This window comes from Silene latifolia, chromosome 9, assembly GCF_048544455.1.
Source record: "Silene latifolia isolate original U9 population chromosome 9, ASM4854445v1, whole genome shotgun sequence".
NCBI classification, from domain to species: Eukaryota; Viridiplantae; Streptophyta; class Magnoliopsida; order Caryophyllales; family Caryophyllaceae; genus Silene; species Silene latifolia.
In genome coordinates this window covers 16,716,666-16,733,627 of record NC_133534.1, presented here as the reverse complement: position 1 = coordinate 16,733,627, position 16,962 = coordinate 16,716,666, and the positions used below count along the sequence as shown (strand labels likewise).

Sequence of the window (16,962 nt, the reverse complement as noted above, 5' to 3'; positions counted from 1 at the left end):
TTTGATATAAAAAATAAAGTGGAGAATTTTTTAATTATTATAATATATATATTTCCTAAATTATGATCAAGTGATATTTCCAATTTTTATATAAAAACTTTTCCATTTCATTTGACAACAAAGTATTGTTAAAAAAATTATGAAAATAATATAATTAGATTCGTGATAAAAAATGCTATCATTAGAGTATAAATTTTATATCATTTGCACATACTAAAGATAGTGTACCTCTTAGTTCTTAATACATTATATGTCCCACATTGAAAAATAATGTAGGTGTGGAGAATATACTACGTATAAATAATAGAATTGTCACACATCGAAAGATTAACAAATTGGGTTAATCCTATGATTATAAATAGGAGACATCCTTGAAACTTAGGTGTTAACCCAAATCTTTTGAGTCTCTTAAGTATTATCTTAAAGAGATCTTAAAAGTTTGTATCATATCTCCACAATATGATATAAAAAAATAAAGTGGATATTTTTTAATTATTATAGTATATATTTCATATATTATATATCCAAGTCATGTTTATAATTTTTATATAAAAATATTTTACATTTCATTTGATAAAAAGATATCGTAAAAAAATTATATAATTAGATTTGTGATAAAAAAATGAAATTATTAGAGTATGAGATTCATATCATTTGCACACAAAAAAAGAAAAAAAAAGTACGATTATTAATAGACAGTATAGGATGTTGGATTAGGTGAGAAATAGAAGACGTGCTTCTTAGTATGTTATATGTCACGCATTGAAAAATAATATAAGTGTGATGAACATACTACGTATAAATAGTAGAATCGTCCCACATCGATCGGAAAATTACCATAAGGTGGGGTCATCCAATTATAAATAATAGAATTATCCTACATCGAAAGATTAAGATAAGGTGTGACGATCCTATGATTATATATGTGAGTCATCCTTTGAACTTAAATATCAACCCAAAATCTTTCGAGTCTCTTAAGTATTGTCTTAAAGAGCTCTTATATGTTACAGTTGTCTTATATGTTACATTTGTTGTGCTTTAACAGTTAAATTGATACAAGTGACCTTGATTTTCTTGATTCAATTAATTAATTATATTATATTTTAATCTAACAATCGAACACCGATAAGACTAACTAACAAATGTAACAATAAGTATGCATGATCTCCATAATTAATAAGTCTTAAAAGCGATTAATATTGATTAATTCAATTTAATGAGAATGAGAATATAAAAATGAGTTAGGTATGATTTCATTACAATGGGACCAATTAACTGAATATTAGTCAAACAATTAAGCGGACAACAGTTGAAGAAATCCAAGTATAGAAAAGAGCTCAAGGTTCAGCTACCATATTAGCTCTAGGAACTGCCAACACACTCATAATAAAATGCTACAAAAACATTTTCCTAAAAAATCAATCGGCCATAACAGCTTATGTAGTCTTAATACCAAATTTATTTGTATTTTATTATCCACGAATTTTTATTTAAAACGGAATTATCCGTCTTCAACCTATGATAATGATGATGTAATTCTTAGTATATTATATGTCACACATTGTAAAATAATAAGATCTGGTGAACATATTACGTATAAATAGTTGAATTGTCCCACATCGAAAAATTACCGTAAGGTGTGGTCATCTTATTATAAATAGTAGAATTGTCCCACATCGAAAGATTAACTTAAGGTGTGCTGATCCTATTATTATAAATAGTAGAATTGTCTCACATCGAAAGATTAACATAATGTGGGGTTATCCTATGATTATAAATTATGAGTCATCCTTGGAACTTAAATATCAACCCAAAAATTTTTGAGTCTTTTAAATATTGTCTTAGATAGCTCTTATAAGAGTTTGTATTATTACCCCCACAATAGTGAAATTTATTTGTATTATACTTTTGATTTTGGTGGTTTCACAATTATTATAATTATATATTGTTATATCATCTCCTTTTCTACTCAAATTTAGTAGTTTATCAATAAATTATTTAGTTTTTAATTTTTAAGCTGAATTTTTAAATAACGAACATACATGAGTAGTATTCTTATTATATAAGAAACTTTAAAAGTAACGTTACATACTGTTAATTTTTCAAGTTTTAACATTTTTTTTCATCTAGAGAGTTCAACCCTTAAAAACTACTTAATATTTATAAGAAAAAATGTTAATTTTATACGTAAGAAAAACTTTGGACTTTAGATAAGATTAGTTTGTTAGCAATAAGATAAAATTCCACAAATGTTACCTATATACGTGCGAAAAACTTTAGACTCTAGATAAGATTAATTTTTTAGTATTTGCTCATTATTAATCAGATTGGATGTTGAATATATGAATATTAACATATAGTATTTGCCCATATTATTAAATATTAAATATAACTACTATTAGATATAATGAGTAGCAATTGTCCGTATTTCGGGATTCTGGATGTCGAGCTAGGTGTGAAAAAGATGGTGTATTTATTAGTATGTTATTTGTCCCACATTGAAAAATAATTGAGGTGTTGTGAATATACTACGTATAAATAGTAGATTTGTCCCACATTGAAAGATTAGCATGCGTAAGGTAGAGTGATCTTATGATTATAAATAGAAGCCATCCTTGAAAGTTGGGAATCAACCCAAAATCTTTTGAGTCACTTAACTATTGTGAAAGAGAGCTTTTAAGAGTTTCTATTATTAACGGTTAAAACTAAAATTTAATAAACTATAATTTTGTTGTCACTAAATTGTACTTATGTTTGCTTATAGTGGCCAAATACATAGACGGATTTATCTTTTACGCCTTTACGGTGGAATGATAACAATAAGATGATCATAGGAGTATACATTACATGTGCTTTGTGAAAGAAAGAACATAAAAATGAACTCTATGTATCAGTAATTAGAAGATTAACTATTATTAGGTAAGACGGTCTTATTAATTGAACAAAAAAAATTAAAATGACTAACTTATAAGAATGCATGTGTACGTAAATTGTCCATATTTGAAGGGTAGGTATATGGTTCAAACAAAATATATACTCCCTCCGTCCCAATCAATAGTTTACATTTGCTTTATTCTCCCTACCAAAATATAGCAAATGTAAACTATTCATTAATTTCACACCTGTCTTTGTATTACTCGCGCATAAGGGTTATCAAAGTGCCCCCATTGGCTTACACTTATGATGATTAATAGTTAATAAATTTTACTAGAATTCGAGATAACAAAGCTTTAGAGGCTACTTAATGCTTAGAATCAAGTACGTATCAAGAGACCATAAGGGATTAGGATATTTGATTTTTTTAGAATCATGTGACACTCGGATTTGAACTTCGAAACACCTATCTTTATATTAATCATAAGGGCTATGAAAGCGCCCTGATTGACTTACACTTATGATGATTAATATTTACTAAATTTTGCTAGAATTTGAGATAATAAAGCTTTAGAGGCTACTTAATGCTTAGAAATAAGTACGTATCAAGAGAGATCATAAGGGATTAAGATATTTCATTTTTTCGAAACACCTATTCGATAATTTTCTATAACTTAGTTTTAAAATAATTAAGGTCATTAACCCGTACGAAGTACGGGCTTTCAAACTATTATTAATATGTTAGTAGTTGAGGGCATTGTTGTCAGAATCCCGATTCGATCCTACGATTGTACGATTTTACGATCCAAAAATGCTTGACCGATTCCGGATCCTACGATTCTATCATGTTTGTAGAATTTTACGATCCTATCTATTTGAAATTTTCTAGAGGTAGAATCATAATACGATTCTACGATCGTACGATCCGACTACATAGTAAACATATTAAAATATATTTTTACATGACATCGTAAAATCCAAATTTCATCTAATTTGTAGAAACATGTTCATGAAATGATACTTAACTCATTAATTATCAATATTTGGGTATAAATAAGTGTGTTGATCCTCAATTATATATTTTTACCAAATAAAAACCTATATATAGTGAATTTGTAGAATCTTACGATTCTACGATCCGATTTTACCAATTCGATTCTATCCTCCCCATCGATTCAAAGTAGAATCCCGATCATAACAACATTGGTTGAGGGAGGATTCCTAAATGCTTATTGCTTAAAATATTACCTACACGGAGTACATTTTTTAGTTTATGCAAACTCAGAAGGGACCTCCCTCAAAAAGAGTTGGCCCTGATAAATTTTTCCTGCTCAATTTAGAATGTCGTCTATGCAAATATTTAGTAGAGCATTCAGAGTTGTTCATAGTTATTTTCAAAGTCAACCTGTGAGTGTAAGATGTCTTCATATCAGCATTTGTGGCCTGTAAGTTATTTCTCCTACAATTTCTAAGTGAATTAAGCATTATAAATATCGAATTTCAGTGTCTTTTTACGAGTTATATATATATATGAATATTTCATATCAATGTGAAAAGTCATATATGTAATACTATGTTTTAAACATGATCAAGCAGGATTTGGAGTTGGGATGGAAAATTGTTGTAGGCTCAATAGTAGGATTCCTAGGAGCTGCAATGGGCAGTGTTGGAGGGATTGGAGGGGGCGCCATCTTTGTTCCGATGCTTATTTTAATCATCGGCTTTGATCCAAAATCGTCCGCTGCTGTTTCTAAATGTTGGTAATTTGTTGCTCACTAATGCAACTTTGTGTATGATTATATTATTCTTGCACTGTTTGTCTGTTTTGAGACGTTCAACCCAAGTTCTCCTGTTGCGTAGACAGTTTTGTTTTTTTGCAGTTCTTAATAACATTTCAGTTCTCCGAATAATATTTTGGTAGATATAATCATGGGAACTGCTGGTGCAACAGTATATTACAATCTAAGGCTGAGACATCCCATACACAATAACATGCCTCTCATTGACTATGACTTGGCTCTGCTCTTTCAACCTATGCTTATGGTTGGTATCAGCATCGGCGTTGCTTTCAACGTTATCTTTGCAGATTGGATGATCACAACTCTGTTGATCTTCATCTTCTTAGGTATGTAGTATGACCCCAAATCGACTACCTACGCAGACAAATTGATGAGGCATAAAGATAGGATTGCTTACACTTCTGCTAAAATATAAGTGTAGCTAATGCATTGTAAATATGAATGGGGTTTCAGGTAATTCAGTGAGATCTTATATAAAAGGTGTTGAGGCATGGAAGAAGGAGACAATGGCGAAACAGGTAACAGACTCACTTGTCCAACTTGATAACATGTATACATGTATGTCTTCAGCTGGTGGTGAGAATTTGAGTAATCTGATTTAGTATAAATGTAACAGGAGACTGATGCCAAGTTACAGGAATTTAGAGGACACGGTCAGTGCCTGTCATCCTCGAATAGTTTACATTTAGTGCGTAAACATGGAGCTGTATAACACTTTTTTTTTTTTTTTTTTTTCTATGCATTAGCAGACGAACATTCTGAGGAAATGTCTGTGCAGCCTTTTGTGAAGAACAAGAACCTCACAGGACAGGTGCCCCAGTCTTCTGTAGAAGCAGAGAAAGAGACAGCACGTCTACTCGAGAGTACGCTCACTTCCCCTAATTTTGCAATAAAATTTGTCATTTTTACAAAGTGACTTAATAAACAGGCTATTCAGTTCGGGCCAGGTGAAACTGGATTAGGACATTTCAGGTGCTTGAATCATTGTTAAGTCGGTCAAGTCGGATCATTTTGGGTTTCTGGTCGTATTCAGATTTTGAAGTTTGCTTAGGTCATTTTTGGGTTTTGGGTCAGCCTTATAAGTCGGGTCAGCTTTGTCAGGTTTAGTGTTCTTAGTATCATACCCTAGCATTTAGATCAACCAGTAATAGGTTAATCTAGTTTAACTAAATGTCTCAAGTTTGCTTCTTTTAGAATGCAATGTTTAAAACTCAGAACAGAAAATGTTGCAAGCCTTTTGGTCTCGCCTGATTCAATTGTTCCAACTCGTAAAGATGTGACATTTGTTTGCTAAATCATTCAACAGTGTATAGACCTATATGAAAGTGTATACCAAATAATCAACTTTTTCTCACTTGGTTTTTATTAGTCATATTGTTTGCCTTCTTAACTGCAGATGGGCACATTGTTGATAGTAAAACAGTCTTAAGAAACCCTGAGATTTGGCGCAACGAGGTCTGTTCCCAAATTTGATTCCCTTCATCAATGATCCACATTTTAGGACACAAATTTATATGATCCCTGCAGATGTTTGCTAGATTAGCTGGTAAAGTCATTTGAGAGTCGTATGCTTGAGTTGGTCAAAATTTCCCTTGTGTGGATCCGTTTACTCTATGAAAAAAATTAGGTAATCCTTGACTCTAAAGTCTAAACCAAGATAATCATCATTCGTTGTTCTGTCCATCCAGAGTCTCCTGCTCTACAATATTAAATGGAAGCAGCTCGCGCTTCTCGTCTTCGTTTGGATTGCTTTCTTTGCAGTTCAGATTGCAAAGGTCAGTTCTATTTAACAGATCAATTTTTCACGTGTAATTTCCTACCGTTCCTCAAAAACTTTCCCTTCATTCTGCATTAATGTTAACTGTACTTTTCTTGTGCATGTTTTCAGACTCACTTAGTAAACTGCTCGTTTAACTACTGGATGCTAAACTCGGTGCAGGTAATTATATGTTATACTAAGAATCTCGACACATTTCGTTCCTTTGTTTTTGCTGGTCTCACTTCTCTGCTGTAGGTAGTAGTTGGGTCATCAGTAGCAATATATGAAGCAGTAAGCTTATACAGAGGGACGACAGCGATAACAATGAGCGGAAAAGACATCCCAGAATGGACAATCTCTAAACTACTTGTCTACTTCTTCAGTGGGATACTGGCTGGTACTGTTGGGGGTTTGCTTGGTATTGGTGGCGGAACCATCTTAACTCCTTTGTTTCTTGAACTCGGTATTCCACCTCAGGTACTCAATTTTTATCAATAAAAGTTTAAGCTAATGATGGAGGACAGTCTGACAATTATATATGGCCTCGCTCGCTACTCGTGCAGGTGGCAAGTGCAACATCAGCTTTCTCAATGTTATTCTCATCTTCGATGTCCGTTGTAGAATATTACATCCTAAAGAGGTTCCCAATCCCATATTGTACGTTCTAAACTTTTACTGCCTACTAGACGTCTTTATTTTATACTCCGTATATCATATGATACTTTAATCAATTATATATCTAACAAATTAAATTGATTAAATTGTGTTATTGCAGCGTCGTATTTGTTTTCAGTAGCGGTAATTGCAGCGTTCACCGGACAACACGTAGTACAGAAGATAATAGGAGTAATAGGAAGAACATCTATCATAATATTTGTCCTGGCATTCTCCATTTTTGTTAGTGCCCTTTGTCTTGGTAAGGTTACATATACTACTTTCTCGTAATCTCGTGTATTTCCTCTCACATTCGTGCAGTTTAATAAGAGTAGGACAATATAATTGAAGTTGATTATAATAATTATTATTATTCTTACCTAATAAAAAAAAATAAAAATAAAAATAAATAAAAATAAAAATAATAATTATTATTATTACTATTATTTATCAAACAATATTATTGAGCTCAAACTAATTTATGAAAATCGTTATTATTATTATTATTATTATTAATCAAAATAATTTACAAGAAATTAGTGAGGCAGCCGAAATAAAATCTTTTTCCGGCTTAAGTTGATGTTGATTTCCTTGTTTTACAGGTGCGGTGGGTATTTATCACATGATATACAAGCTAGAGCATCACGAATTTATGGGGTTTGAGAGCATGTGTCACTAATGAAGACTAGTATTCGTCTCCACCTCCGTCCGAGCTATCTACCTTTATCGTCTAAATTTTATATTGTATGAAATTGAAATGCGTTTGCATGCCTATAAATTTCATCAACCATATTATGAGAACACATTCACACCCTTTTTTTTTTTTTTTTTTTTGACAGAAGGTTGAATAACTTACATTATTGTAAACAATACAGAGTAAGCTATCCGACTAGGTAGCACCAGACACTTAACAACTAGATTAGCACTACAAAGTAGAGCTGACAAGTCTAACCCGACCCGAGTGACCCGACCCGAACCCGAGCAAACCCGAAACCGAAAATATTGTGACCCGAAACCGACCCGACCCGACCCGATGACGACCCGTAACCCGACACGGCCCGATTATCAGTGACCCGAACCCGACCCGACCCGATATTGACCCGACTCGATACTGACCCGATTAAATTGATGACCGATAATTATTAAGCTTAATTTTGATCAAAATGAGAGTGATTTTGTGTTTAGATTGATATGTTTGACTTAGTAATGAATTAATTAAACCAAATAATAGGTTAAAAAATAAATTTAATGGTAAAAATTATAGTAATGCGATTAAGTTACCGGACCCGATAATGACCCGACCCAAACCCGACCCGACACATCATTCGACCCGAAATGACCCGACCCGATAACGACCCGAACCCGACCCGACTCGACCCGAAAGGGTATGCTGACCCGATATGACCGGAACCCGATATGACCCGACCCGACGTGACCCGACCCAAACCCGACCCGACTGACCCGATTGCCACCTCTGTACAAAGCCATACATCGAGATAACATAACAATTATATAAAAGAAGAGATGCGATATTAAGATTCACACTCTTGTTCCTACTGTTATTTTCATTGCATTCGCTATTACTCCATCCGTGCCAATCATTTATTTACCTTTGACTCCTCACAAAAAATAAAAAAAGTAAACAAATAAATGAGACAGGGGGATTACTATTGTTCACTACTCTCGCTGTTATTATTGTTGTTTTTACTACTTAATCTAAAATATTAACAAGTATTGTGAATATGTATTTTTTTTTGTATTAAATGAGACGCAAGACAATTATAAGGGAAGGGGATTTAAACTCCTTTTTGAAATAAATGTGTGTTTTAAATTCCCATATATTTTCAATGGGTAATCAAATGACACCTCAATGATTTTCTTAACGGTAACTCTCCTATAAGACCATCTTATAGCCTAAAACGACGACTTGGCCCAAAAAAATCTCATCAAAATCAAAGTGAAGCTAATAACGCAACGTCACCAGCACCTCAACAACCACCACCACCTCAGCAATCCGACCATCTTTGAGGCGCCGGTGATTAAAACAAACACACTAGATTCTTCCAATTAGGGATGGCAGTGGATCGGGAACCCGACCCAGACCCTAAGGGTCGGACCCTAATAGGTCGGGTATGGGTCTCATTTTTTCAGACCCAGTGGGTATGGGCAGGGTATGGGTCTTAAGAAAATATTTCGGGTCCGGGTCTAAGTTATGAGACCCATACCCGACCCTTAGACCCTTTATTAAAAAAAAAAAAATCAAAATCACAACTTTTCTGAATTCATACTGGCAGACCGTAGAAACCAAAGCAACTAAAGTCTCTTTCTCTTCCCTCATCCCATAAAGTGATAAAACTCAACCAAACTCTTCTGACAATATCACCGCTCCACCACTGACACAAAGAAACCACCACCACATCACTGATACGCGGCTGACAACCACCATTGACGGCAGCCAGCGACGGTCAGATGGAGACGGCTATCAAGTACGGTAATGATTTTAGGGTTCCGAGTTTGATTCTTTCACATGTATTTGGAGGTAAAATTAATTTAGGTCTTCTTTGTCTTTCTTAATCTCTTTGGTATGTATATTGGATTTGGTAGTGTGCAATAGAGATTAATAACCTCATAATGTTAAAGTAGTATGATTTTTTTTTTAATATTATAGACCCCATAACTGTTAATCTTGTTATTAAAGTGGCTGAAACTCGGACCCACGGGTAGACCCAGACCCGACCCTTGCCCATAGGGTCCGGGTCCTCAAATTTTAGACCCTTACGGGTCTGGGTCGGGTACGGGCCCAGGTCCGGGTTTGGGTGGACCCGACTCAGACCCTACCCATTGCCATCCCTACTTCCAATCCTCTCTCCTAGTCTCCTTCCACCAATCAATAAGCACAATAAAAAGGCGCCGGTAATTACAACGACATCGCGAACCACCAAGTTTGGAATAACATCGTAGATATAGCAGATTCTATGACTTGTAGATTTCGAACCTATCACTCTCGGATAGTTTGCCCGGTATGTGGTTTGCAGGCTATTACGTGCACCAAAAGTAGCGGTTGCGTGTTCCCCATCCCAAAAAAAAAAAAATTATCACATTAAAAAAATCTCATGCGGGTCCCACAGTAAAAAAAAAAAACTTGGAGAATAGAGTGAAGATGGGAGAGAAGCGAGAAGAGGGGCCCCTGAGTGAAAAGTTGGTTAGTGGCAACATCTAAGGCAACGAACCTAAAACAAACTAACAAAATGGGAACGAGAGAACGGGAAAGAGATCTAGAACTATTAATCCCAGTTTCAGTTCCTCCATTGGCAATCACTAATGGAGTTCATCCCAAAGATTCTACACCGCCTTCTCCGTCTTCTTTATCTTCTTCCTCTTACCATCACTCTGGCAAAGAGGTTTCTGTTTTCTTCTTCTTTATTCCTTCTTCATTTTTATGTCTTACCCATTTTGTGTATTTTACATGACAACATTAATAACTGTTGTGATCTCGTTAGACCGATATAATTTCTCTGATATATTTTGTGTGACAACATTAATATTGAATGACTGATATAATTTCTCTGATATATTTTGTGTGAGTGTAGGCATGTTTTAAAGTCCTGCGTAGCTGGGCTTCCAAAAAATTTATGTCTGGAAGGTAACTATTCATTCTCCTCCATGTTTTGATACGCTACGACTTATGAATATAGAAGTCGAGCTCTGTGTCTATCTTCCCTTCTGTATTTGGTAACGACATTCTGGTTTATTCTGATGCAGTGTGATCCTTCTACCGTTAGCCATCACCTTTTACATTACTTGGTGGTTTATTCATTTCGTGGATGGATTCTTCTCACCAATTTACAGCCATCTTGGAATAAACACATTTGGTTAGTTTTCGTATCTCTATGCACTTTCAAACTTTAACAAACCCGACTCACTGTCATACATTATGATGTATTCCTTTTGCGACTGTCTTTGTTTTTAGGTCTCGGCTTTGTAACCTCCATAACATTCATCTTTTTGGTTGGAGTATTCACGTCATCATGGCTAGGAGCTTCTGTCCTCCAGTTGGGGGAATGGTTCATAAAAAAGATGCCCCTTGTGAGTTACATTTACTCCGCCTCCAAACAGATCAGTGCCGCTATCTCACCTGGTATGCCTGCACAGATTATTATTTTGCATTACCTTCCGAGAATTACAGAATTTAAAGATTGACTGTTACTTAAAGAGGGCAATCAAATTTTCAGATCAGAATTCTCAAGCATTCAAAGAAGTAGCGATCATAAAGCATCCTCGGGCAGGAGAATATGCACTGGCATTTATCACGTCGACAGTTACACTACATAGCAGCTTGGGAGAACAGGAGCTTCACTGTGTTTATGTACCCACAAATCACCTTTATTTGGGAGACATGTTTCTTGTTAGCCCTAAAGATATCTTGAGGCCTAACCTCTCCGTTCGTGAAGGAATAGGTATATGATTTATTTAAAATCAAATTATTCCTCAATGATCATCAAGTAACAGTATTAATGAAACTAAAATGGTTGATTTCTGTTGACAGAAATAGTCATCTCTGGAGGAATGTCCATACCTCAGATACTAACAACAGTAGATGCGCAGATTTTACGCAGAGACAGAGATGATGATTTTTCTGGAATACCAGTCTAGTTTATCATGTAACAGATGACAAATAGTTTTCTGGACAGAAAAATGCATGATGAATTCTCGGAGAATGGCCGAACAAAAGCAGGCTGAGTGAATTGTAGTAAAATGCAAGTGATCAATAAGGTTTATAGTTTCGCCGTGGCTTTTGAGCATAAAAATCGGAGCTGTAGTATTCAGTAAATTTTGGATATGATTCTCTTGTTGATTGTAGTTAGTGTCTGGATAGAGAGGTAGGGCTAAAGACTGATTAATTCAGCTTTAATAAAGTTCTTCATTTGAGCATGTACTTAATTTTTTTCATTTACATTGGCTTGATGACAGTAATACTGCAAAAAAAATTGATCATTTACTACTGTTAGCACTGCAAATGTATAACATTACGAGAATACGAGGTAACGAATATCCATAAGGTAAAATTTACTTGAATGCCTGAATGACTATCATCTGTGACGGGTAAGCCTTGCGTTAATTCAACAAAGAAAGACGTACAGTCAGTGGCGGAGCCAGGATTTGAACTTAGGGGGGCGAAAAATTTTAGGAGGGTGAACAACTAATTTTATAAGGTGCACTCGAAAAAGTTTCGAAAAATTTAACTAAAACATCGAAAATTTAACTTAAACATCGAAAATTTCATCCGTCAGGAGCGGGCGACCGCCCCTGCTAGCCCCCTCCTAGCTCCACCACTGCGTACAGTGTCTTATGGGCTATGGTTCATCCCATAAATGCATCGACCAACCGAGAAGTGAGCATGACTTTTCCTTTGGCCTGTCGCAACCGTACCACATTAGCTTTGTTGTAGTGCCATGAAAATTTGAAGACTGGGATGGGAGCCTGGGAGGTGGGAACTGGTCTTGCTTTTAGGAAAATCAGCCAAGAATCAAGATGCTTGTACGGAGAATGACCTGTTGTTGAAAAACCTTGCATTTATATATTTAAAAACTACAAAGTTATCAGCACAAGTTATCAATATCTCCGTTGTCGTCCAGTGGTTAGGATATCTGGCTTTCACCCAGGAGACCCGGGTTCAATTCCCGGCAACGGAACTTTTTTACCAAAAAATATTTTTATGCTTTCATTATTTTGCTCTTAGGAGTTGTAGTCGGCTGACGTTTGTGTCATAGACTAATAGATGCCGCAAATCGCGTGTTTTAAATACTTCGTCCATGGAGAGGGGGCTGATTTATATCGACGACGTTTTTAAAAAAAAAGACGATAACTGCCCTTCCATCCATCAAACACTTTCTCTCTCTAAAAAATTTCCTCTCAAATTCAACTAAAAATCAACTAAATTGAAAAAGAGATTTTCTACAAGGTAACCCTTAGTTTTTTAGAATCCTATAAGGTAACCCTCTATTTAATGAATCTCACACTAATAACCCTATACTCTATATAAACTAATGAGCATGACCTTAAATTAGCAATCTGTCAAATTTTGGCTATTAACTTGTGACGTGGCTGTTAACTTGGTGACATGGATCACTTTAGTTAATTTCCCTCCTTTTGGCTGTTACTCAGATGCCAACCACCTCATCCAACTCATCTCCATAAATATCTTTCTTTGACAACTTCTTCACAAGATGAGCTTTAAACTTTTCTGTTTCCTGCATTCACACAGTTATCAGACCGACCACTTACAGTGTAAGACGGTCTTATTCTATATTTTGCAAAATCAAAATTACAAATCAATTATAAACACTTACAGAATCAGCAAATTCAGGAATAGGGTCAGGAAATTGATACTCAGCAGCCTTACAAATGGTATGATTTTTTGTAAAGGAGTAAAAAGTGTAATATTTAAGATTAATATTAGTATTTATGTGATTATTTATGACAGAAAAAGATGGATTTAACAAAACTTAGTATTTAACCCCTTTATATATAGATATATTGGCAAACTTACAATTATGTTTCCATCACTAAAAAAAGCAAGGTATCTTTTTTCTTGCCAAAACAAAAATTCCAGAACATTTAGAGGTTTACATAAGGCCATTAAGGCAGCAAATAAGCCATTACAGATTCACGGGGTTGCAAAATAAGGCCATTATAACCAGCAAAAAAGCCATCACAGGCAGCAAAAAAAAGTCGTCACTTGCATATTTCTTCTTTAACATCCATTAGGCAGTAGTCTTCCTTTTCCTTCCTCTCCTTACCTGTGGTTGAGTTGATGTTGATGCACTTCCCATAATTATTGTTTCCAAGTCATTCAATGAAGCAAAATTAGAAGTGTATGCTTTGCTTAACCCTTGATGTGCCGGTTTCTTACTAAACTTTCCTTGAAGTTCTTGCTTTTGTTTTGCAGTGTATCCACCCTTGCAAGTCTTTTTATTATGTCCAAAGCACCCACACTTTGTACACTTGACAGTTACAGACCTTTTGCCCTTCTTTTGCTCCTCCCTTGGTTCTCTTCTTCTATTTCTTGATGGCCTACCAATGGATCTCCTTAGGATTGGAGGTTCCAAGTAAGGAACGTCAAAAACAGGCCATTGTGCTTTATCAGCTATGGGGTGAATGGACAACCCATAAGCTTCTTTGTACCTCTTCACAGAAAACCAATCATTAACATAGTCTTTTGGATTTCTTTTTGCCTCTAAAATTGCCCTCATGGCATGTTTGCAGGGAATCCCACTAATCTGCCATTGACCACATAAACAGGTCCTCATAATCAAAGAGACGGGAAAGTGGAATCCGCCATCTTGAACCTCAACTTCACCATTTCCACTTGCATGGGCATAACATAATCTTAACTCTTTTTGGAGCTCTTTCAACCTTTTTAATATGTTTGGACAGACTCCTTCATCAGGCCATGATTGAGCTGCTATTTGTCTTGCAGCATTCCTTACCATTGTCATTCTTCTGATACCTGTTAACATGTAACACACATTAGACTTTAATCAAACTCATAGTAAACTGAAAAACTTCAAGTTTACGGAGTTTTGCACACTGACCTTCAAGTAAGCTTAGAACTGGATTTGTTCTACGTACTCCAAGAGTACTATTAAAACTCTCAACAAAATTGCTTGTGTTATCTTCACATGAAAGTTCTGGATTAAATTTATGCTTAGTCCATTGTTCTTTGTCCCCCAAATCAAGAAACCATCTTGCACAACCATTTCCTCCATGTTGAACAACTTGCTCTAAAGCTCTCTTGAATGTGTACTCTGATGTTGCATTTACAACCATCCAAAATAGTTTGTACAATAATAATCCAGGATATTGCTGCTTGAAATTCTTGCATAAATGTCGAGCACAAAACCTTCTGTAAGCATCGGGCCAAACCATGTCCAAGGCTGGCTCAACACCCTAATTACAAAGGAGAATATTTAGTAATTAGAAAAAATGATTATGAATATGTAAAGAAGAATATTAAATAGTAATTATTAAGAATAATAAATTTTTACCTTTTGCCTATCATAAATTATTGTCCAATTTGTCCTACCACTTTCAGCTACACATTGCTTTAAGAATGTAAAGAAGCTACACCAACTATCCTTATTTTCGGCTTCAACTACTGCAATTGCAACAGGAAACATTTCATTGTTCCCAACAAGGGCTACTGCAGATAATAATACACCCCCATGATTTCCTTTGAGGTGTGCACCATCAACCCCTATCAAACTCCTGCAGCCTCTAATTAACCCCACAAACTGAGCTTGAAAAGATATGAAGATTGACTTGAACTGGAGAGTCTTCTCTGGATTACCCATGTATGTTCCCGAACAATGTGCAATACTCCCTGGGTTAGTCAGTTTTATCATTTCAACATATTGACAAAGTAGCTTATAGGACTCATCATGTCCTCCATTGATTTCCCTCAATGCTATTTCTTTCATCTTGTACACTGAACTACTTGCCATTTCCAATCCATATCTTTTCATTAACAAGTCTTTAATTGACTGTGCAGATATGACTGGGTTGGCCCTTATATATTCTATCATTTTCTTAGCCACCCAAACACAATTAGCCATAGGGTTATTTGTTCTCACACCAGCACATCCATGGTCAGGACACCTAATTGACTTAATGGCCCAAGTACTTTCATCGGGAAGGACTGAAGCATGTATCCTCCAACCACAATCGATCACGGTGGCACAATCCGCGGTGTACCTATTCCACTCAGACTTCACAACCACCAAGTAAAAACCTTCTTGAACACAATAGTCTCTGAGAACATCTTTAAAGTGCTCTTTGTCCATAAATAGTTGCCAAGGCTTCAACCTAATAGCCCCAAACTATTTGGTCTGATAGAGTTCACCATTGTTAAATAACTTCTCAGAATACCCTCCACCTTCATCATTCCACTCAGGTTCCTTATATGGGTTATAACCACCATAATTTAAGGCTGGCACACCCTCATTCTCTTCCTCTAAATCTGATAAACCCTCCTCTTGCTCACCTCCTTCCTCATCAGTTGGTACATATGTGCCATCATTATCAGAGTGGTCTGGTTCAACAACAAGCTCCAGCTCCTTACCCTTCCTGCTCACAACCCTTATTACTCCTTCACTCCTAACATCCCTTGTTACTCTTCCACTCCTTACCACCAAGGAATTTGAGGCCCCTCTAACTTTAGGAACATAAACTCCTATTTTTAAAGCCGTTGTCCTAGCCATCTTCACATTTGTCACTTGTTTTTCTGAAGATTGGTTGACCGAGGGTAACTTAAGCCTTGGAGATGTCCTTCTATTGTTGACAACCACTTTGGATGCTTCAATAATAATGGGGGAAGTAGGTTCAGCAGCCATTGCAATGGTTTTAATGGGTGAATTGGCTAAAGACCTTTGACTGAACCTTGGAGATCTTCTTGGAGTTAACACTAACTCAGATTGTCGGGTATGAAGGGGTGAAGTAGGTTCAGCAGGGATAGAGTCAGATGCTATTTGATTTATAGCAACAGAGCTTGTAGCTTTTGAATTAGAAATATTTCTCCTGCAAGTTAGTTTCTCACCTATGCATTTAAAACCTTCAAACGCTTTTGAAACATCAGTAATGGTTGCATTTGAAACCTTTGAAATCACAGGCTCAACAATTTTATTATTAGCCCTAAGTTGCCTAGCCAAAGTAAGGACATGAGAAGGTTCCACTAAACACCCAATCCAAATGTCAATAATTTTCTTGCCAACAAATCTACTAAACATTTCCATTAGATCTTTATCATCATTTAAAGTGATAGATTTCATATTATAAGAGTACGCTAAAGAAGGATGTTTGGGCAGAGGTATACCTTCT

General features: G+C 35.6%; 3 protein-coding genes and 1 non-coding gene across 5 annotated transcripts; 3 read left to right on the top strand and 1 right to left on the bottom strand.

The window, feature by feature from the left end:
* The first annotated feature begins 4,149 nt into the window (after positions 1-4,149).
* LOC141602468 (sulfite exporter TauE/SafE family protein 3-like) lies at positions 4,150-7,905 on the top strand. Of its 2 annotated transcripts, none has more exons than XM_074422740.1 (13): positions 4,150-4,319; positions 4,471-4,630; positions 4,796-4,999; positions 5,127-5,191; positions 5,290-5,326; positions 5,423-5,536; positions 6,070-6,128; positions 6,362-6,448; positions 6,562-6,612; positions 6,688-6,909; positions 6,996-7,072; positions 7,208-7,348; positions 7,689-7,905. In XM_074422740.1, the coding sequence occupies exons 1-12, from the start codon at positions 4,293-4,295 to the stop codon at positions 7,332-7,334; spliced, it is 1,230 nt and encodes a 409-aa protein (XP_074278841.1). In that variant the 5' UTR covers positions 4,150-4,292; the 3' UTR covers positions 7,335-7,348; positions 7,689-7,905. The 2 variants fall into 2 exon arrangements, with proteins under 2 accessions (XP_074278841.1, XP_074278840.1); XM_074422739.1 differs by having other exon boundaries at positions 4,152-4,319; positions 6,996-7,089.
* A 2,333-nt stretch (positions 7,906-10,238) lies between these two features.
* LOC141602467 (protein LIKE COV 3-like) lies at positions 10,239-12,018 on the top strand. Its single transcript, XM_074422738.1, has 6 exons — positions 10,239-10,487; positions 10,677-10,729; positions 10,849-10,958; positions 11,057-11,224; positions 11,319-11,543; positions 11,633-12,018. Exons 1-6 carry the CDS (start codon positions 10,335-10,337, stop codon positions 11,737-11,739), a joined length of 816 nt encoding a protein of 271 aa, XP_074278839.1. The 5' UTR covers positions 10,239-10,334; the 3' UTR covers positions 11,740-12,018.
* A 689-nt stretch (positions 12,019-12,707) lies between these two features.
* TRNAE-UUC (transfer RNA glutamic acid (anticodon UUC)) lies at positions 12,708-12,779 on the top strand. The gene has a single exon. It is a non-coding gene; the product is annotated as a tRNA-Glu (tRNA).
* A 1,071-nt stretch (positions 12,780-13,850) lies between these two features.
* Positions 13,851-15,929, bottom strand: LOC141600638 (uncharacterized). Its single transcript, XM_074420883.1, has 3 exons — positions 15,135-15,929; positions 14,682-15,036; positions 13,851-14,596 (listed from the first exon to the last, which is right to left on the bottom strand). Exons 1-3 carry the CDS (start codon positions 15,927-15,929, stop codon positions 13,851-13,853), a joined length of 1,896 nt encoding a protein of 631 aa, XP_074276984.1.
* Positions 15,930-16,962: the final 1,033 nt, after the last annotated feature.